Raw genomic sequence first — 23113 nt, 5'->3', positions numbered from 1 at the left:
AAAAAAAAAAAAATGAAGAGTTATGGCCCAGCTCTGGTGGTGAAAGTGGAAGCTACAGAGCTGACTGTGGATTTGTATCCCTACTAGACCTGAAACACAGCAGGCACTTGCACACCCAAGATCCTAACTAGCTGGAGGGTTAAGAAAAAGGACCATGGAAACGAGACCCTGTCATAGGTGCCTGTCACATGCTTTTGTGCTATCTTTCTCATCAAGGAAAAGAAATATTAGTTCAAAGAATCAAGTATTCTAATGAGCTCTGATTAAATTTATGGATGGCTTTAATGAAAATCTTGCCAGACAGGACATTTGTTCAGATCAAACTAAATCCTAAAGCATATTCTTGAACAATGAAGTGATACAGTCTCAAGTCAGCTGTAAATAGCACAGCATATTTTAAGTGATAATTTGGCTAGCATTACCAACGACTGTTATATGACAGGTTGAGTATCCCTTATTCGAAATGCTTAGGATGAGAAGTGTTTTGGATTATGATTTTCTTCTTCAGATTTAGGAACATTTGCATGCACATAATGAGATATTTTGAAGAGGAAATGCAAGTCTACACAAAATGTATTTATGTTTTATATGTATCTCACACACATAGTCTGGAGATAATTTTCTACAGTATTTTTCCTTTTGATTGTTACCTGTAACATGAGATCAGATGTGGGATTTTTCATTTGCAACATCATATAGGCAGTCAAAAAGTTTTGGATTTCAGAATATTTAGATTTTGTATTTTCAGATTAGGGATGCTCAACCTGTGCTTCACAATATAGAAGAGAAAGCTGATCAAGACAATCCATCTACTCCCAATTATAATATAATGCAAAATATGTATTATAATTAAGCTGGGATTGAAATATTTGTCTGTCTCTGTGTTGTAAGAATTGTTATAATGGATCCTGCTATGGATTGAATCATGTTCCTCTCCAAATTTATATGTTGAGGGGCCGGCAGGTGGTGTGATGGGTAAGGGTGTTGGACTCCCACATGGCCAACTGCAGTTCAAGTCTTGGACATGGCAGCTTGTTTTCTCACTTACTTTCTCTCTGTCTGTCTCATTCTCTCTCTGCTCAAAATTAAAAACTGAATAAAATAATTCTTTCACAAAAAAAATTGTATGTTGAAATACTGACACCTGCCCCCCAGTACCTCAGAATATGACCTTATTTGGAGATCAAGTCTTTTAAGAGCTCTGATTAAATTTATGGATGGCTTTAATGAAAATCTTGCCAGACAGGACATTTGTTCAGATCAAACTAAATCCTAAAGCATATTCTTGAACAATGAAGTGATACAGTCTCAAGTCAGCTGTAAATAGCACAGCATATTTTAAGTGATAATTTGGCTAGCATTACCAACGACTGTTATATGACAGGTTGAGTATCCCTTATTCGAAATGCTTAGGATGAGAAGTGTTTTGGATTATGATTTTCTTCTTCAGATTTAGGAACATTTGCATGCACATAATGAGATATTTTGAAGAGGAAATGCAAGTCTACACAAAATGTATTTATGTTTTATATGTATCTCACACACATAGTCTGGAGATAATTTTCTACAGTATTTTTCCTTTTGATTGTTACCTGTAACATGAGATCAGATGTGGGATTTTTCATTTGCAACATCATATAGGCAGTCAAAAAGTTTTGGATTTCAGAATATTTAGATTTTGTATTTTCAGATTAGGGATGCTCAACCTGTGCTTCACAATATAGAAGAGAAAGCTGATCAAGACAATCCATCTACTCCCAATTATAATATAATGCAAAATATGTATTATAATTAAGCTGGGATTGAAATATTTGTCTGTCTCTGTGTTGTAAGAATTGTTATAATGGATCCTGCTATGGATTGAATCATGTTCCTCTCCAAATTTATATGTTGAGGGGCCGGCAGGTGGTGTGATGGGTAAGGGTGTTGGACTCCCACATGGCCAACTGCAGTTCAAGTCTTGGACATGGCAGCTTGTTTTCTCACTTACTTTCTCTCTGTCTGTCTCATTCTCTCTCTGCTCAAAATTAAAAACTGAATAAAATAATTCTTTCACAAAAAAAATTGTATGTTGAAATACTGACACCTGCCCCCCAGTACCTCAGAATATGACCTTATTTGGAGATCAAGTCTTTTAAGAGGTATTCAAGTTAAGGTGAGGTCATTGGGGTGGACCTTAATCCAATATGACTGCCATCATACAAAGAGGGAATTTGGACCCTGAGGTATGCATATGAGGGAACAGCAGGAGCACAGGAAGTAGTCCATCAAAGAAAAAGAAGCACAGATCCTCCCCTCACCATCCTCAGAAAAAATGAACTCCACTCACACCTTGATTTGAGACTTCAGCAGAACTGTGGGACAATGAATTTCGGATTTTCAAGCCACCCAGTTTGTGGTGTATTGTTATGGCAGCCTTAAGATGAATACAGTCCCCTATTGCTCACCTGAATCTTTGCCCACTCTCTTCTCCAGGGAATTGCCCTACAGGTCCCCTCATCCAGAGCATCCCTATGCCCTGTACAAGGATGGACTGAGGTGGCTGTGTGAAGCCAGTCTCCTTGGGACTCACAGCAGAGCTCTCTGAAGTAAGAAGCTGAGGAGAGACTTCAACTGAAACGTTACTTTTATTTTTCTGTCTTTTTCCTTTGTCTTAACTGCTTCTTCCTTTTGAGAAGATTCCCCTGAGAATCCTTCCTTAACAAATTACTTTCATCTTATCTCAAACTCTGTTTCTAGGGAATGTAATGCAAGATCATTGTAGATATATGATCTTCCATTATGATTGTCCTCTCTTTATGAGTGTCTAGTTCTCATGAACCTAAAAATTGACTAAAATGGGCTGTCTAGAAAACATGGAAATGAGAAATTAAAATGAGGTCACTGAACTCATAATTTCAGTTATAGGTAAAGAACTGTGAGATGAGCATAATATGAATAGTTCATTACTACCTCTATGGAATCTCAGAAACGAAAGTATGGTTTTAAAACAATTTTAGAGTTAAAAGAAACCTATAAAAATAAATCTAAGTTATGAGTAGTTTCCAAAAGCACACAAAATATCATGAATGAAATTACAAATAACACATTCCTGTCAATTCACATTTACATATTCCTATTTGAAGAATAAAAATCTAACCCTACAGTTCCATTTTGGTAAATATCAATTAAGAGTCATCAGTAGACAATTTGATTAGTTACTATTGTATTACCTCTCTAAATGGCCATCCAATTCAAATGAAATCAAGCCACCCTGAATGGTTCTCACCACAACATCATCAAGCCCAAACCAACCAGTATCTCGACTTCTGAATCCCAGTAATTTGAAAGATTCACAGGTATTTTTCCCAGGTTTTCTTAGGGAAGCACTTTTCATCCTGGGTAATGGTAACAGAAGAGATATTGGCAAAATGTACATAACATACATCATATTTAATGCATTCATTTTTAAGCAAATAATTCAATAACAATTTATTAAATATGTTCTATGGGTCAATAATTGTGCCATATGACAGATATACAAAAGATATACAGATATATAGAAATAAGAAATATATATATCCTTGCCCTATAGAAACATACAGTATCACAGTATTCTATGATTATAGTACAAGGTGATTCTTGTGGTAATAAAAGGGATATACAGGATGGTTTAGGAACAGAGACAAGGTGCTCAGGGACCTTGCAAAATGAAAATGCTGATATTTGGGATGAGCTTTGGAGAATGACAAGCATTTTACTATTGGCAAAAGAGGTTTAAGAAAAAAAAAAAAGCATGAATAAACTCACCAGTGTAAACACAGATGCTTCAGAAGAACTAAGATGGTTGGTCATAAAGCAAAAGGTGAGGCAAAAAATAAAAATGTAAAACTGGGACAAAACTGTCCAGTTTCGAATCCTGGGTGACTCTGCTTCTTATTAACTATATGACCCTAGTTATGCTTTTTGATTTCTCAGTTATCTGTTTTCTTATCTATAACATGAGAATAATAGTACCTACATTATAGGATTCAATGGGTTAATATTTACAAAGCACATACTGTAATGTGTATAAGCGCTTGCTTAATATTCTGGAACTACAACAAGACAAGCTAATTATCTTTCTTGGTTTAATTTTCCTTCTTGCCTAACCAACCCCACCCAAAGGCCATCAAAGAGGCGACTGTACAAGAGGCTTCAAAAAGTTCACAGAAATGGAATTAAAGTGTGAGTTTATTTTGGTGCAAAGAAACTTTGAAATCTATGCATGGTTTTTCATAAAACATATTCTCCATGAACCTTTGAAAGATCTTGCATAGGTGCCATGTGAAAACGTTTTTTTATTAGAACTAATCTGACAATAGACTGAGTTTCCAACCCCCAGCCAATATGATTCTGTTTCTTTGGATTTTGATTAAAAGACCAAAGGCTGTAACTTGTCACTGTCCTTCGACTGTGGTGCCCTAGACTTCAAAATTAAATAAACAGAGAGATTATTTTAAAAGGAAAGAGAGGTGCTAAGAGAAAAAAGGAGTAATATCTAAATTAAAGAATCCGGATAGTATTTGAGATGGAGAAATAAGAGATTAACCATTGAGGCATTACAATAAACTCTTATCTTGCATTTATTTAAGTGGTTATCTATTTTTCACAACTAGAAGAAACAAAAATCCTAAATGTACCAAATACTTGGTACTTTATAACCCATGGGACACAGAATTGTTCTAGCCAGGTACAAAGCATCTTAAATCTTTATGTGTGAAGAGGACTCAAGGTATAAGCTTAAAACCATGTTATTTTCACAGGTTAAACTGACCTATGACCCAGAATTTAGGAACTGAACCAGATCTAAGTTGTCTACTTTTCCAAAATTCTTAGTTTTTTTGTTTTTAATTTGAAAGATTCACAGGTATTTTCCCCAGGTTTTCTTAGGGAAGCACTTTTCATCCTAGGTAATGGTCACAGAAGAGATATTGGCAAAATTTACACAACATACATCATATCCAAATCATTAGGACTATTCACCAAAAACTCCAATTTCCTCTTGTTCTGAGCACATGATGGGGTTCTATGCTCTGGCTCTAATGGGTGATTGGGACCAAGAGACTCATTTTGATTGATAAATTGTGAGTGAAAAAAAATATATATGTACATATATTTGTGTGTGTGTGTGTTTGTGTGTGTGTGTGTGTGTGTCACTTTGAGGCAAAGCATTTAATTGCTAACTTGGGTCCATCTAAAGGCCTTTCCTCTGCCACCATGACAGCAACCTGACAATGGGGCTCTCTCTCAAGCAGACAATGGTCTGCTCAAGTGCTAGAGTGAGGACAATCAAGAGAGATGACCTCTGATGACCACACAGAATATGTGAGTATAAAGACAGTTGTTAGGAGACCTTGGGATTTGGGAGTTTCGTTATCATGACATAACTGGGCTTATCTGCACTGAATAGTTTGATTATTCATTCTGGTTCCAATAATCTATTTAGTGATGAGTTTGTGACAGATTTGGCATGAGCGTCAGGCCCTGGCTCTTATGCATATTCATGAAAAAATGTAGCTTCCTCTTTTGAGGCAGACTTAGAGCAAGGAAGATGAGAGACAAACATGTCAGAATGGAATTGGCCCAGGGGAAGGCAGGCAAAAAAGAGAGACTGGGTTCTTTCAGTGCAAGAAAAAAATATATATAAAGATAGATATAGTCTCCAATTTTTAAATTTGCATAGAGCAAAGAGTTCCTTTTATGGTTAAGCACTGGGTTTGCTGATCTGTCAGTTAAATAAAAAGAGTCCTTAATGACACAAAGATCAAATCTAGACTTCAATATAGTAACAGTCCATACTCAGAGTGAACAATGTGATGGTATCCTCATATCTCACAGATGTTAACAGCTTTGCAACTCAACTATTCCATTTATAGGTGCTATTAGAAAATCTGACTAGTATTCTCTGGCAGTGAATAGTACTTGATCAGATTTCATAAAAGGCGACATTTAGATATAGTGATGGTTCCATGAAATATAAACTCAAACAATCTGTTTATTCAGGAACGGTTACATTTTGCTTGAGACTCACCAGATAGTACTAAGCAATCTGAAGAGACTGATTAGAATGTGCAAGTTACTTTATCTGTGGGATAGACAATATTTTTCCCTTTTATTCATTAGAGTACATGCATGCACATGGGAGAATGTGAGACGGAGAAGGAGAGAAAGCTGAGCACCCTGTACTGGGCATGCTGTGAGCCCTTTCTTCTTGTTCTCCAGCCCATCAGATCCTGGGCATTCACATGAGTCGTCTGGGTGTGTTTCAGGTTGAACAGACTGAGGATTCAAACCATGGTCACCAAACAGGATCTGGTTTATCCAGTTTTCTCTGGAGCAGTGAATTACCACTGCACTGAAGAGTTAATCCATGGTATGAACAGAATTTGACCAACAACTATATCAGAACTGTCATATTATATTATGTTTCACTCTAAGAATACTCCGTTTATGGAACGAATAATGCATAGATATTTAAAGGTAAATGCCACTAATGCTTTAGGATTAAAAGTTTCTCAGGAAACTATAATTTAGTCATTTAAGCACTGAGTTTAAGTGGAACGTTGCACTTTAAAAATTAAGATGGGGGGCCAGAGTCAATAGTACAATTGGTAGTTGTGGAGCTGGGGACCTTGGTTTGAAAGCAACTCATTACAGTTATTTGCATGGAAAGAGAGGAAAACAAAACAAAACAAAACAAAACAAAAACATACTACTGCATAATCTTAGCAGTCTCCAGTCTTTTTTTTTTTTTTTAAGAGATTTTTTGCTATAGGGCAAGTGTGCTCACCAGAGAGACTGAAAGTGAGAGAAATCACCTCTGGGGGTGGGGATGGTCATGCAGTAATCCCTTCTCCATTCTCCTCTCTGGATCCCCTGCATGCACACACATGTGCCCAGCATGAGTTTAAGCTGCTGGGTTTGGAATTTAAACCACGGTCAACTACACAGGAGTCCAACAACACAGCCATCATGCCATCTGCTAGTCCTAGTCCCCACTCTTCATGCTGGCTCTCATTCTCTTTTCCTTTGCTGGTGTTGATGCCCCAGTGCTGTTGAAAACAGAGGATCCCTCATAATCTGAAGCCATGCTGCTCCATGAGGGTATTGACCAGAATATGCACTATTTTAGCAGTAGTTTTCCAAGGTCTAAAGAGGTAAAACAAGAAAATCTGCCCCCCCCCGCCCCGTTATGCTTGTTTGTGATTCAGTTATTAACCCTGAGATTGCGTGCCCAATGATAGGGTACCCTTGTGACCCACCCACCCATCCAACATGCACACATAGTCATTTTACAAAGAAACACCAATGGTATTAGACTTGCCCTGCATTTTGCCCAGTCTGCCTTGTTGATAAGCATAAGTCACCTATCCAAATTCCCTTCTTTGTGCTGTCTGAATAGCAGTTTCAGCTGAATTTGGAATAGCCACTTCAATCTAAAAGTAGTATTTCCATAATATTGCACCCAAGGATAAAAGAGAGGGGAGGGGGGCAACGGGTTTCCTATCTTTCCTCCTTTGAGGTTTTACTGCCATTCTGCAGATTACTTATTCGTCCCCAGGTACAATATTTTATACTTGGTTCCATATACCAAGGAGTATATGGGAAAAGTAGATGTATCAAAGACTCTTTGGGGTACAGGTAATAGAAAACTCAATCATTTTTACTTAATTATAAAATATCTCAATTATAATAACCCTTGTTTTTTAATAGAGCAAATAGACAAATGTGAAAGGCCTCCGACAAAAACTATATGTGGAATTCAAATATTATCAGGGCCAGACAGAGTGCAGCAGGGAAACGCAGTACTCTGTGGGGCACACCCACATGGGAAGGTTGCTGGTTTGAGGCCAGATCTCTCCCTGAGTACTCCAGGCATACATACGCCCATGATCCAAACTCCCTCGGACTGGGGGTGGATTGCAGTGTTGAAGAGACCTGGTAGGAGGTGTTTCCTCTCTCTCTCACTCATGGAACAAATGATTTTTAAAATAAGCTTTAAAACATTATTGTTATCTGCTTATTTCTCTTTATCTTTCTCCTCTTTTCTCTATTATTATTGATTGTGTTCCTTCCAACAGCAGAAAACGTGGCCGTTGACAAATCCCGAGTTTTAGATCCTGAAATGTAAACCACTCAAGAAGTTGACCTTCCTATCTCTTGAGTCCAAGTCTCTCCCACATCTGATATTCCAGACATCAAGAATTTCAACAGGTGATGTTGGACCAGCTGTTAGTTATAAGTAGGGGCCAGATCTCTCCCTGAGTACTCCAGGCATACATACGCCCATGATCCAAACTCCCTCGGACTGGGGGTGGATTGCAGTGTTGAAGAGACCTGGTAGGAGGTGTTCTCTCTCTCTCTCATGGAACAAATGATTTTTAAAATAAGCTTTAAAACATTATTGTTATCTGCTTATTTCTCTTCTCTTTATCTTTCTCCTCTTTTCTCTATTACTATTGATTGTGTTCCTTCCAACAGCAGAAAACGTGGCCGTTGACAAATCCCGAGTTTTAGATCCTGAAATGTAAACCACTCAAGAAATTGACCTTCCTACCTCTTGAGTCCAAGTCTCTCCCACATCTGATATTCCAGACATTGAGAATTTCAACAGGTGATGTTGGACCAGCTGTTAGTTATAAGTAGGGGTTTTGATTAACGTGTAAATTCTCATTAGATGAACATAGATAGATAGGACAATTTCCAGAGATTATATTATAAGTCCCCCAAAGAAGGGACTGGTAGAGAAAGAATACATGTACATTTCAGGCTGTATTTTCTCAAGCCTAACAATGCACCATTACTTCGTCTTTGGATAAATTCATTCATGTCATTCCAAGGATATTCAAAACATTTTTCTCAAGAAGAAAACATGTGCTCCTAGGCACCTCAATATTTTGTTGTCATGAGTGGAAATATACAATACTGGGGACTTTTCAAAGATAGTTTGTTTTTGATTTGAGAAAATAAATAGTTCCTTGCCTTGCATTTCAATTCACAGGAAACTTCCTATTCTTAAGTACGATGGTATATGCAAAATTTAAAATGTTTTCAGTACTTTTGTCTTCAAGTTGAATAAGGGAAAAATAAATCTTATTTGCTCAGTAAGCATTTACTGCAATGCTTTGCAGAAACCATTTCATTCCGTGAAATGAGATTTGCCTGTGTTGACAATAAGTATGCCACATACTGATAAGACAAGCAAATGTGGCATATGTGATTCCACTATCTATAGAATTACCATGTCTTTCTTAGGTCAGTTTTCTCTCTATCTCTCTCTTTTGTAGATTTTGCCATAGAGTGTATGTACTTACTACAGAGAGAGAGAAAGTGAGAAATCACTCCCCAAGGGCAATGACCCTGCTCCAATCCCTTCTCCTTCATTCTCTTCCTGGGATTTTGGGAAAGTATACACATACACCCAGAATAATTTTCAGGCTGTTAGGTCTGGGACTCAAACTGCAGTCAGCCATATGGGAAACCAGTGTCTTAACCACCACACCACCTGCTGCCCTGCTTAGGTAGGTATTCTTTTCTTTCTTTTTTTTTTTTTTAACAATTATTATTATCATTATTATTTTAATTTGACCAGAGAGAGATAGACAGAGAGAAAGTGAGAAAGCAAACCACCAAGGTCTAGACTTAAACCACCGTTGGCCACATGGGAGTCTAGCACCTTAACCACCACACCACCTATTGGTCCTGTGATTTTATAAAATTATAAATTTTACATGCAAAATAAAGACTTGCATTGGAACCAGCAGATGGCAAAATGGCTATGTTGCTGGACTCCCATGTAGTCAACCATGGTTTGAGTCCCAGACCTGGTGACTTAAACGTACATTGGGCACGTGTGAATGCATGCCCAAGATCCCGAGAGGAGAATGGAGAAGGGATTGCAGCGTAGCCATCCCCCCTGGGTGGTGATTTCTCGCTTTCTGTCTCTCTATGTCTTTCTGGAGAATGTGTGCACCCTATAGCAATAACCCCTCCAAAAAACAACAACAACAAAAAACACACACAATTATAAATCACAAATTGAGAGCAATCTGAGGGCCCCCCTTTCTATTGCAAAACAACTAGATCCTGATAAACGTGCTTTTGAAACCTATTTTGTGTTTGTATATGCAGAGAAAATCTTCAAGGAATTCTTCAAATTCCCCTCCAAAAAATGTGTCAAGTCAGTGTTGCTTCTCAGAGGCCAACCAGACAGAAATGATCAGATTCTCATGAGAACAAATGCCTTTCCAGTGACTTAAATTCAGGAGCCTGCAACTATAAGCAATAGTCAAGCGAGCAGAACATGAAGCTGTCAATCCTTGAGCTTATAGCCATACAGGATATGTGAACCTGAAACTTTCAACACTCGCCAAGGAGTTAAAGAAACCCATGTAAGAAGCAGCTGGTTCTCAGCAGAGTCAGTAACAAATGCCATCTGGAGGAAAACTCCATTTCCTGCCTACAGAAATCTCAACCATCCATACTCACAAATGACAGTTTCCAAACAAATAAGGAGGTAAATGCCACAAATGACAGTCAATAGAAGCAACAAGCAACAGAGGCAAACACTCCAGAGACAGCAGATACTGAAATGTAGACACAGGAGTGTAGAGAAAATGGCACCAGGATCTGGCTCGTTCTCTCCCATCATATCTTTTGGAAGGTCACAATATAAAAACTTAATGAGTTGCAATGTGTTTGCATACTTGTTATGTAATTCAGACTTTGCGATTTTATGCCATGGCAGGTAACACACATGTGCACATATGACAGTCTGGTTTGGCAATGGGACACCATGGTTTCTGACCTCTTTAAGAGAAAAGGAGCAGCTGGTCAACTAGTTGACAGGCCCTTCTCAGCTTAGCCTTGGTTCTGCTAGCTCAGGCCTGGTGGCCTAGACTTGATTCAGCCTTGGCTCAGGTCAACTCAGCTCCATGCTCTTTGCTGTGAGCTCCAAGAGGGAAGAAGCACTTAGCCAGCCCTGCTAAGAGCTCCATAAGCTCCCCCTGAGCTCAGCCAGGAAACACATGGCATCAGTACCTCATGTCTTTTTCCAACTTCCTGTGTCTCAGTTCCACCCACCCTTTGGAAGAGGAAGAACCTCACAAAAATCAAGAGGAAAATATTGAGTCATTGTAAAAGTCATGATGCAATTTTGCATGGAGAAACAGAAAAATACACCATGACTTTTCTGGTGATTGAAAATATAAGGAAATCTCAATAAAATGAAGAATAGTATCATACAGAAAAGGCAGCAGCAAGAGATTATGAAAAACAATGCAAGAGATTTGAGTAAGAACCAAATAAAATTTTAAGAAATAAAAAATATATAATGGTGAAAACAGTAACTCGACTGAGATAGTAAAAGTCCATTTTTAAATTATACGTTATTTTTGGCATTTTTGAACTGGAACATGAAGGAATGAAATTGCTTGAAATATAATACACAGACAGTGAGATATAAAATTTAAATGAAAAGTAAAGAAATATGTAATTTGGAAAAATGTGTTGAATTTACATCTACTTGTAAGCTTGGAAGGATTGCATGAATAAAATGGAGGGAAGCCAATATCTGATAAGAAGACACATGAATTTTTCAGAAATGTGAAAAGATGTAAGTCAAGTTAGGAAATATAAGGTGCTATATTCAGAAAAACTTCTTTTTTTAATTTATTAAAAAGAGAGAGAGAGGCATTCCCACTGGGTCTTCACACTGCAATTCACCCCAGTCACAACTAGCCCAGATCACAGGCATTCATACCCATTGTGCCTAGGGAAGTCCCGAGATGTGAACCCAGGACCTTTCCCATTGGGGATCCAGTTGCATTATCTTGGCATCATCACCTGACCCCAGAATAAAGCTTCTTAAAATTTACCCTTAGATATATCATTAATAACTGCAGAACACCAAGTGTAAAGAAAAGAGTTTAAAGGAAGTCAGCACGTTAAACCAGATCACCCATAAAGTAATAGAAATTATATTCACTGCAGTCTTCACAGCATTGATAATTAAATCCATAGTGGGTGGTATGATATCTCCAAAGAAATGGTTAAAAATAAAAATCTAGGTTGACATAGAGCCAGAATTCTCTTCCCTCTTTAGGGAACTCAAGGCAGTGACTCATGGATACTCCCCCATCATCTTCTTCCCTCTGACTCCAACCTTACACACATATCAGACACAGAAGGCTCGCGTGTATATACACTCCTGTACATTAGACATAGACTCCAGCTGCACAAGGAGGGAGTGGACCTAACTCAGTCATAATCCTGGGATCTCAGAAGGGCAGCATTGACCATCAATGGGCAAGATAGCGACAACTCAAACCCTTTGCCCAATGGCACTAGAAAGCAACTAAGAAGAACAGAAAAATGACCTCACATAGAGGAGAAGAGAGGAAGATCTTTAGATGCCGATCTTTAGCTCTGATTAAAAATCATAATCAATACTTAGAGATAAATGTCTATGAATGAGAGCCATAGAACAGAAGTAGGGAGGAGGTACACAAGATTACACCATACTCAAAGACAGATAAAGTAACAGAAAATATTATGTTAATACATGCTAGGATAATTTTAAAGAGACTATAAAATGAGCATTTTAGAGTAATTAAAGGAGTAAAGGAAGAAATATAACGGATAGGGGGAAAAATAGAGCAGTTTAGAAAAAACAAAGTGGTAGGTGAACATTCATTTAAGAATAAGAGAAAAACAGAATCCTACTACAAAGATTATGTATGTCAATAGCTTTTTGGAAAATGAGAATGACAAGGATTGAAATAAATAGTTTAAATGACTTGTAAAAAACTAATAGCATGCATAATAAATCTAAGATATTCACCCCAATTCTAGTATATAAAGCATTTAAAAATATCAGAGGAACGTTAAGAGACAAGGACAAGAGTATAATTTATGTTTAGCCCATTTATATTTATTGCCATAACTAATCATTTCATTGACATTATCTTGCTTAAGCTTTTTCTTCAAAATAGATTCATGTCACTATGCTGTTTTGTTTTCTTTCTGTTAGCACTCAAGTATATAAACTTTTAAGTTTGCATTTGTTCCTTTTTTTCTTTCATATTATTTATGCTCAGTAGCAGAATTTTTGAAAATAAGACTTTCCTGTTTTTATATCTTACATTTTATTTTATTAAATATCTTATTAATTTTATGTATTTGTCTATTGATTCTGTCTAGAACATGTGAGTAGCACACTTTGTGAATCCCTGCATGTAAAAAAGCAAAAACACACCTTGTTGGGTGAAAATTACATCAACGGACCATGTTTTCTCAAGTGTTAGTGCTAAAGAATCGGACTGAGGACAAATTGATTTTATTTCTTTTTACTTAGTCTGTCTCTGCTGAATGGATGCTTATGAAATTATGTTTTACTTAACCTACATTTCAGGGTTCCATGTTCTACTTAAGTATGGCTCTTCATTCATAGACTTTATCTAATAATCAAGCTGCACTTTCTGACTCAAAGCTTTAATCGAATTCAGAAAATTAAATTCAGTTATGCCTTTGGTTATTTCTTCTTTTATTATCATTTGGTCTTTTCTTCAATGGTACCTTTAATTAGTAGGCTTCATCACTTTGAAGTGATTCCTTATCATACTCTACTGCCTTCTTAGCTTAGTTTATCTTGATATTTCATCTCGTTCTTTCATCTCGTACTGGTCTATCCTGACGGTTTTCTGCTCCTGTTTACTGAAATTATGCCTACTGGATACTACTAGATTTTATAACATATTTTTTTCTTTTCTTTCTTCCTTGCTTTCTTTCTTCTTCTTCGTCTTCTTCCTCTTCTTGCTTTAAAATCTCCTATGGTGTAAATGTGTTTCTCAGAGAAAGACAGAGGGAAAGTGAGAAAGTATCCCCTTAGAAGAACGGCCACACCACAACCCTTTTTTTTTCTATTCTCTTCTCAGGATTTTGGGCATGCACACACATGCACCTGGCAACTGGTTTTTCTAGCTACTGGGTCAGTAACTTGAACTGTGCAGTCAGCTAGATCCCAAGTGGAATCCAGTTGTCTTAACCACCAAGTCACTGGCTGGCTCACAAAACAGATTTCTATCATAATCTCCAGGTGGCTATAAATTTCATTATTCAAATTATTGTGCTATGTCTGGATGATGTTCTCTTTCCATTATTTCTACTTTTTTTTTTCTTTTGGAATCTTCATAAGATTGATTTCTTTTTTTCTTAAAACACCATGTAGTGTTTTGTTTTTCTCTGATCCTTGAATGAATGTTTATTCACCACTTTCAGCCTGGTAGTCCTTTGAATTTCTTTCTCAAATCTGGAAGGCAGATTCATGTTCATAATTTCTTAGTCTGTTTTCAGTATTCATTTTTACACAATATTATTCCTCTGGACTAAAGTGTGACCTTTCCCTAACTGTACAAACTAGATTTCCAATACTTGTTGAATATATAAAAATATACCACCCCCAGCCTAAAGTTCTGTACAGGCACCATTGCCTCTGTCTTTATACTTGTAAAAATTTCATTCTTTTTTGTGAAGCATTATTTAATTTTACATTGTAAAGCACATTTCTTGAGCCCAAGATGGCTAAAATCATAACCTTTGGCAGAGCCACATTTTATTTCTAAATTAAAGACATTTCATCATATTTCAATACTGAAATTTGAATACAAGATATTAGAGTGCAACTTTTAATCTTTTAAGTTTTTCGTGTACCATCAAGCCCAGGCATGATATTAGAATCTCACCGGTTGAAACATAAAGGAGTATTCCTATTTGCTGCGGCACTGGCTGACCTTGGATGATCTGTATCAGATCCAACATTTTTCTTATCAGGATGTGGCGAACAAGGTAGGAACACAGTAATTGGTTTCTGAAAAGGACGCGTTGATGGGTGCTGAATGTGAATCAGAGGACTCGTAGATTGTATTGAGTAGGAAGTATCTTGCTGTGTTTTTAAATACGCCACCAGAGATGGGTCAACTGGTTGGATCTAAAAGAGGAATAATATATATCTATCTATACACAAATATATGTATAAGTTTATAAATCCATACAGGTAATATTCTCATAGTTTACTAGCAAAAGATGCAAAGCATCAACACATTTCTAAGCGAATTTTCTAATAATTTTACAGAATGTAGATGGATACTTTTCTCACTCCATCGTTAGCTGGAATCAATGTTGCATTCATTCATTTAAAGCCTCAGGATTTGGGCCCCATTCTGTAAAGTGTTTCTGAAGTCTGGGTTCCCTGTCCTGTTATAAGTAACTGAGGAACGCTCTTAATTGTAGCCAACAAAATGACCTAGAAAACAAGAGACATTTTATATCATTTCTAATTAGGACTCTTGTTAGACCAAGTGACCTGTAGAAACTAAAATTTTTTTAAAAGGCTGTATTTCCTTAAGTGTTGTCTTACACATAAGAAAGGCTAATAAGAGAACTTCCTAACATAGTTCTAGATTTCAAAGCTTCTAGAAACTAGTTACGAGTGAAATATTCATAATAAGTTTTCTTTTTAATCTTTCTTTCTCACTTACCATTTACGGTAACAATGGAAAGAAATAGTTGAGATAGCAGGAGATACAGTTGACCTTAAAAGGACAGGGAACTTTATTTGAGAAAATACATCTTCTGGGAGCAGATGGGGGTATGGCAGTAGCAGAACTGGACCCGCATGGGAAAGGACCTGGGTTCACTTCCTGGGATCTCCCTGAGTACACTTATGTGTGTCTATGATCCAGACCAGATGAGACCGGGGGTGGATTAGGGCACGAGGATCATTTTGGGGGTACTTGACTCTCTGTCTCTCTCTCTCATAAAAGAAATCAGGAAACTTAAAAAGGAAAAAGAAACTTTTGAAATGTACTTTGATATATCACCATTCACATCTGCAAATAGTGCTTGTGTATTAGGTTGTTGGGGAAGTCACGGCTTCTTATTGCATGGTTTTCTTTGCGAAGCTGCGTCATGACTTTCCTGAAAACCCAATATATACTCTGATTCTAAAACAGGCTAATGTTCCATAATCCAGTAGAACCAAATAAGTCATAATTAGTATTTTCACTGATGTTCTTCTTTTGTGCCATCCTCTCAGATGGAAATCTTCTGTTACTTCAATGTCCCCAAATCTGCATCGATTCCTTCATAAACTCTCAATGCCTGTTTTCATCAATCAATAGCCTAAACAAAACTAAGGGGTTTGTTTTGGAATGAAATTCAATCTGTTCATCAGTTTTCTCATTAGAGTGTCATCACTTTGTCACTGATATCGCCATATGGCAGGCCGTTACAAGTAACAAACGAAGAATTCATTTAGGTCCCATTAAATATTGGTTTCCTCTTTACCCTGTGGAACTATGCTTGATGGTCTACTAATCTGAGAAGAAACTCACTCATTTTTGATATTTACCTTTAATTGTACAAGCACTGGAGAGTCGAAAACTCCTGGAGGGTAATTGAAAGATATTCGGGAATCCATGCCTGACTTAAGAGTGAGGCCTTTCTTAGGAACTGTGAAGGACTCTTTCTTTAAACAAGACACAACAGAAAAGATACCCAACTTGTAAACCTTCACTGCAGCGCAGGTCCCCTGAATGAATTAAAGGACATTAAAATAAGCTACAGCACTGAGAGGGTAAATTCAATCTGTATGTACTCTGCGAATTGTGAGAAAAAAAAAAGCTATGCATTACCCAGGTAATCACCTACACATTGGAATGATAGATAGTCCCTTTATGAACTGAAGTGGTAGTTGAGTAAGAGTTTCTTAAATTTGGGCTACATGATAGAAAGAAAAAGAAGAAGAAATGTATTTTGAAGTTAGATGAACTCTCCCTAAATGTACATGTCTAGTGGGTAATTGATTATATTCCATATTTTCACAAATATTCATGGCTTCTGGAATCCTAACCTGCTTTATCTAGAGTGAATTTTAAATACTGGTCTTTATCCAGAAGTTTCAATGATGTTTTAGGGAACTTCAAGGAGTGGAAGATCTCATTATCTAGGCAGTTTACTCAAACACTAAAGGATCTGTACTATCCACAGATTCTTCCTTAGGACAATTCACCATCTCTTCAGTTGCCAAGACAAAGTCATTTTCTCTATTTCTTTCCTTCATGTAGTGGGAGCAGATGACTGGAAAGACATATTTGTTTTTCTTTTATAGAGTGGAATCTGAATTTGTAATGCATATATGCATGCACGTATTCGAGCTTTTATGTCCCACAAGAGGGAACTGAGTACCTAAATGAAAACAGAACGATCCACTCATATAATCACCAAAGCTCCAATTGAAGAGGCAGACGTAGAAGTAATTTGGCCTATTCATGCTTCTCCAGACACCGGCTGGGCTCCGCCCTGACATGAGTGGATAATCACGCATACACACACACAAACACTGCAGGGACAATCCAATGGAAAAGAATCTATCCTTTGAAAGCTGACTAAGGGAGCGATTTCACAATATCTGTGTGTGAATCCGTCGTTGGGAAAATTCAGGGCATGATGAATGGTGTTAATTGGCTAGAGGGAAAATGCTGAGAGGTAAGAAAGAAAAATGTTCTGGGAACCAATGGTGCTTGCTGTGGATTTAAACCACATTTGGCAGAAACGAAAGGGTTTTAAGAATTAGAATGTGTAAATGTTATACGACCCACATAAAACTGTGAAAAGAATCCAAAGTTTAAATATTCTTCGGCTAAAATGAACGATAGCTACCATTAGAATGCTATAAAGAGAAAAGTATATGCCTTTGTCTTTACAATAGACAATGATTCTCGTATGTTTTTCTTTCACTTTAATTATCCATTTATTAAACATCTTTCAAACCCATTGTGTAAAAAGTACATGATTGCTGTGTGTAGTTTTTGCTTTTATTGCGACAGTCACACAGACTGGGCAAGATTTAAAAGTCCCAGTCAAGGGCAGTGTTGACCAGATTATTACATGCTTCCTAGACTGGATAAACACGTATTAGTTGCATGAATTGTAGTAAATAATTAGAAGAGAGATTTAACTTTCATATTTGACTATATAACCTTTATAACTCAGAAGAGGCCAAAATCAAAAAAAAAAAAAGAGATTTAGTATAAGAAATGTCTTGTATGCATGAACATCTATTCCCTGTCCTTCTGAACAAATGGCAACTTACATAAAACTTCAGGAGATAACTAGTTAATTGATTAAAAATAAATTCAGTGGCCCCCAGAAGACTCTTAAATGTCGGTTGCCATCAATTCTGTACTAAATTTAGTAATTGTGTATAGTCTCTCTCCACAATGTGAATTTATGATTTTGTGACCATAGAGGGCCTCAGAATTATTACGATGAAGTCTATCAGGAAAAACGTTTCTATGGTAACAACTCATCTGCTTTATTTCACCGTGTTAAGTATATGATCTATTTAATCCTTCTAATCCTATCAGGTAGACATCATTATCGTGCTCATTTTTCCCATGAAGGTATGAGTCACAGCATGGTTACGCCATTTACATAGCAAGAAAGTATAGGAACCAGATTTCAAATGTAACCGATCTTTCTTCACAGCCCACATCCTACCGTACATATTATCTTACATGCAGATTAAATTTTCAAGGACAGATTTTTCTCTATCAAGGCACATACACATCAAGATCATTTGTCACTATTTATATATTTTCCCAATCCATGCATACTAAAAATAAAGTTGCTATCATCCGTGGATTCTAACATTCTTAAGTTTAGACGGGGGTCCATAACCTAGCAATACTAGTCTAGGGGCCAGACTGTGGTGCAGAGGTAAACGCACACTCTGTGAGATTGACCCTTATAGTGAGGTCCCAGGTTTGCATCCATAAATCTGACTAAGTACACCAGGACACAAGTGCCCACAACCCAGAGCTGGCCAAAGCTGGGGTGGATCACAGCATCAAGACAGTGCTGGGGATACATTCTCTCTCTTTCTCTCTCTCTCTCTCATGCTCGTGAGAGAAATAAATAACAATGCACTTTATTTTTTAAATGTTGATCTAAAGGTAGTTTAAAACGTGGAAACCAGCAGTTAGCGTAATGGCTATGTCGCTGGACTCCCATGTAGTCGACCGCAGTTCGTGTCCCGGACCCGGTGGCTTAAAACTCATGCCGGACGCATGTGCGTGCGTGCCCAAGATCCCAAGAGGAGAGAGAGAAAAAGGGATTCTGTCTCTGTCTGTCTGGTGAGCACACACACCCTATAGTGAAAACCTCTCCAAAAAAAAATAAATAAATAACGTAAAGCTGATTAAGTCATGATGCTGATTTTACCCCCCCATTTAAAATTAAGTAATTACTTAATTAATTATTCAGTGGGCGCTAGACCCAAGTTCATTTCTGACTTTAACTGATAGTTTCTACTCTTTGATCATTATGGCAACAAAACAAAACTCATGAATGCACTAGCACAAATCTATCAGCTCTTCCATTTATTATCCATAGGAGAATTATATCTATACCATGGTACACTAGTAATATTTAGAAGTGGGCCCAAGCAGCAAATATAGAGCTAGCAAAGGATTTACCAACCTTCTGACTGCCTCGCATTCCTTCCAGCGAATGTGGGGTTAGGTAACTCGAGTCCAAGTTTCTATCCGACACTTTCACCATGATGTCTCTGTAATTTCCCCTGTAACGTGCCGTGAATGGGATTGCAATGCATATTGGGAATGGAATTCTCTGCTCTTGATCTGAGGACTCAACAGTGATAACATTGCTGACCAATTCTTCATTATCGCCCACTATGGAAGAACTCATGCTGTTAAGTATTCGGCATTGGAGTCGCTGCAGAACACACAGTGGGGCTGCAATGTAACAAGACACTTGTGGGTCAGTTCCATCACTTGGCATGTCGAGATACCTGTAGAGGGAAAAGAGGAACATAATTTTTTTTTTTAATTATTGGGTTTATGTACTTAATGGCTGCATGGCAAAGCATACAAACACTAGAACCATGCTAACTGGGTGCGAGTCCCAGTTTTCCCACTTATTGATCCTGTAACCTCAGACAAGACACTCAACCTTTCTGTGACTCAGTTTCGGAAGCCGTAAAGTGGTGATAAAATGACCCCTCACTCATAAGACAGTGTGGCAAGTAAATGAACAATGGATACTATATATGTTAAGTAATTAGACCTTGCCTGGCACACAGTAGTGCTACATGTGTCAGCTACAATTACTGTGTTATTATTGTCATTATTATAAAAGTGATGGATTCATCCTTTAGTTTTTTTCACCCCACAGTAAGAATCTGAAATCTGCTGAAGCTTCTTCCCAGTGCTAATACCCAAATAGTCTCCTAAATTGTGAGAAGAGGGCATGATCATCCGTGAGATGTTGGCATCGTCTAACACACAAGAGCAAATGGTGATGTTTATTATATTTCTTAGACAAGCTGAGGTGGGGGTCAAACAGTAACATGGCAGATAAGGAAGCTGGATCCCACATTTCTGACTGTATGGCTTAAATCCTTGACCAGGAGGCTTGAAAAACACCCAGGGTGCTGGTGTTTGCATGTCCAAAATCCCCAAAAGGAGATTGGAGGAGAAGGATTACAGTGTGACCATCTTCCATGGGAAGTGCTTTCTTACTTTCTCTCTCTTTCTGTGTCTCTCTCTGGCAAGCACACATGCCATCCAATTTAAAAAAAATTAAAAATAAAAGAAAGGGAAGAAAAGGAGAAAAGAAAAAGTTAGCTAGGTGCAAAAATACTGTGAATTTATACTTAATCATGATAAATAGAGAGAGATTATTTATAATCCTCAGGTAATCGACCCTCAAGTTTATTTTTGACCATTCATTTTACTCTTTTTTCCTTTTGCCATCATCTTTGCCAGAGATTTTAGAGTCTTACAGATTTTAATTCAAATTTTTGAGATCAGTCACCTATTATTAAAATAGGTAATATGTTTAGTGCTTCCCACAGTCCAGGTTTTAGGTTACACTTTATTTCAGTAAATCTTCATAATTATTGTATCAGGCAGGGGCTACTATCATGACCATTTCACTGATAAGTACACTCAAGGTTAGAAAGTTTAACTTGATAAAGATCCCACAGATGGTAAGCTGTAGGACCCATAATCAGCTCCATCTATCTTTAATGTGAAAACCAAAGCTCTCAAATACAGTAACATGTTTCCTCAAGTTCTTCTAAACTACTGGCTATTTTATCCATTACCAATTGACACTGATGTCTAATTCATAATAGCATGAGAACTGAGTGAGAGAGAACATGTAGACTTCTTACAATAATGGGTTAGCATAAGAAGTGTGCTGAATAAATGTTCGCTTTCTACATTAAAATAACCAAGTTAAATTTCTTCTCTTCTTGCTACCTCTCATTTCGTACCCAGTGACATGACTGACATATCGGCAATGTTGATGAGAAATAAAAGGATCTTTACTACACAATTGATGGCAATTTCCGAATAACTAAGTCTTAGCTCTTTCAACTAATAGTAAATAGAATTATATAGTACACTTTAACATAAAAAAAACTAAAAAGAACGTATTGAAATTACAGAGAGGGCCATTTGTTTATATTTGCAATTCTAAACTCAGTGTTAGAAGGAATAAAAAAATTACCCAACATGTTGGTCTACTTCAGTATTCTCCGATGATGCTTCAGAAAACGAGTAGCATTGTTTAATAGAGGGCACAACGTTGTGAAACTTAGGAATGATTTTCTTCTATGCCCTGGATAGCATCTCAGTACACTCTGTCTCCAGAAGTTGCATCTCCCAACAGGTAGCGTGGGGCAGGTAAACTTGTAATGGGTTCCATTCCTCCTAGCCCTAATCACAATTCCTGCTAGCCCTAATCACAATGAATGGTCCACCATTTAGTCTAAAATAATCATGTTGGTTTATTCTAGTCTTGATTCCCCTTTGTGTACACATAGGACAACTATACTAGAAGAGGTAAGCTTCTTCCAGAAAACTATCCCAGGGAAATCACAGAAGATTCTGAGTGAGATTTTGTTTACGACACACATCTTTTATGTGGCGTGATGGCTTCCTAGTCTGAGGGCTTGCGGTGAATTGTACTCCCCTAAAATACGCAAGCCAAGCACAGTTGGTTCGGATGCTACAAAGAGGAACTCACTAACCAGGGAACACCTAAAGGAGGTGTTAGAAGGAGTGGTTGAGGCAATGACTCATTAGTTGGTGCTCTGAGTCATTTCTGAAGATGAGGACATGAAGTGTTGATGTTTTTCTCAAGTGAAATGGGTAACCACATATGGACTACTTTAGTTGTTTCAGGGGCATTCTTAAAAACCATGGAGGTCTTTCATGGATCAAAGGTAACCATTCGCAGAGCTCAATAGAGTCTGCAACCTATAGGAATAACAAAGCTAAACTTGCCAAAACCTTCATTTTATAAACCAGACCACTAAGGTCAAGGTAATCAAAAAGTGACTTGCCTAAGATCAGAAGCTAGTTAGTGGTGCTGTCCTGGAAATGTACATCCTAACAATATTAGAAACAAGCAATATTAATAACAATGACCATATAAATGGTTATGAGATTAATTGAAGCTGAATTATTTTGCTTTCCTTTTGTTTTGCTATAGTGCATATACATGAACCAGAGAGACAGAGAAAGAGAGAAAGAAAGATCACCCCTTGGGACCAGCAGTTAGTGTAATGACTATGTCGCTGGACTCCCATGTAGTCAACCGCGGTTCGCGTCCCGGACCCGGTAGTTTAAAACTCACGCCGGACGCGTGTGTGTGCGTGCCCAAGATCCCGAAAGGAGAACAGAGGAGAAGTGATTGTGGCATGGCCATTCCTCCTGGGGGTGATTTCTCGCTTTCTGTCTCTATGTCTCTGTCTGTCTGTCTGGCGAGCGCACATGCCTTATAGCAAAGAAAGAAAGAAAGAAAGAAAGAAAGAAAGAAATAAAGAAAGAAAGAAAGAAAGATCACCCTTGAGGGGATGACAATACTGTAATCGCTTCTCCTCCATTTCTCCACTTGGGATTTTGGCTAGGTACATACTACACACCCAGTTTGTTTTTTTAAGCCCCCAGGTCTGGGACTCGAGTTGTACACTGGGTCATGTGGGATCTCGCCACCTCAATGT

The 23113-nt window shown here is 37.6% G+C and overlaps 1 protein-coding gene across 1 annotated transcript in view; it reads right to left on the bottom strand.

Annotated features, from left to right (window-relative positions):
• The window catches only part of DTHD1 (death domain containing 1), a 58023-nt gene that overhangs the window by 30378 nt on the left and 4532 nt on the right, over positions 1-23113 (bottom strand). Inside the window, exons 3-6 of the mRNA XM_006158366.2 lie at positions 19561-19891; positions 16430-16609; positions 14763-15007; positions 3213-3377 (exon numbers count right to left, since the gene is read on the bottom strand). Of these exons, the coding sequence (XP_006158428.2) occupies positions 3213-3377; positions 14763-15007; positions 16430-16609; positions 19561-19891 (921 nt within the window). The remainder of the gene's footprint in view (positions 1-3212; positions 3378-14762; positions 15008-16429; positions 16610-19560; positions 19892-23113) is intronic.

Source organism: Tupaia chinensis, unplaced genomic scaffold (genome assembly GCF_000334495.1).
Source record: "Tupaia chinensis unplaced genomic scaffold, TupChi_1.0 Scaffold000582_1, whole genome shotgun sequence".
In the NCBI taxonomy this organism is placed as follows: domain Eukaryota; kingdom Metazoa; phylum Chordata; class Mammalia; order Scandentia; family Tupaiidae; genus Tupaia; species Tupaia belangeri.
Note: the sequence above shows the minus strand (reverse complement) of the source record. Positions and strands in the feature narration are given on the sequence as shown.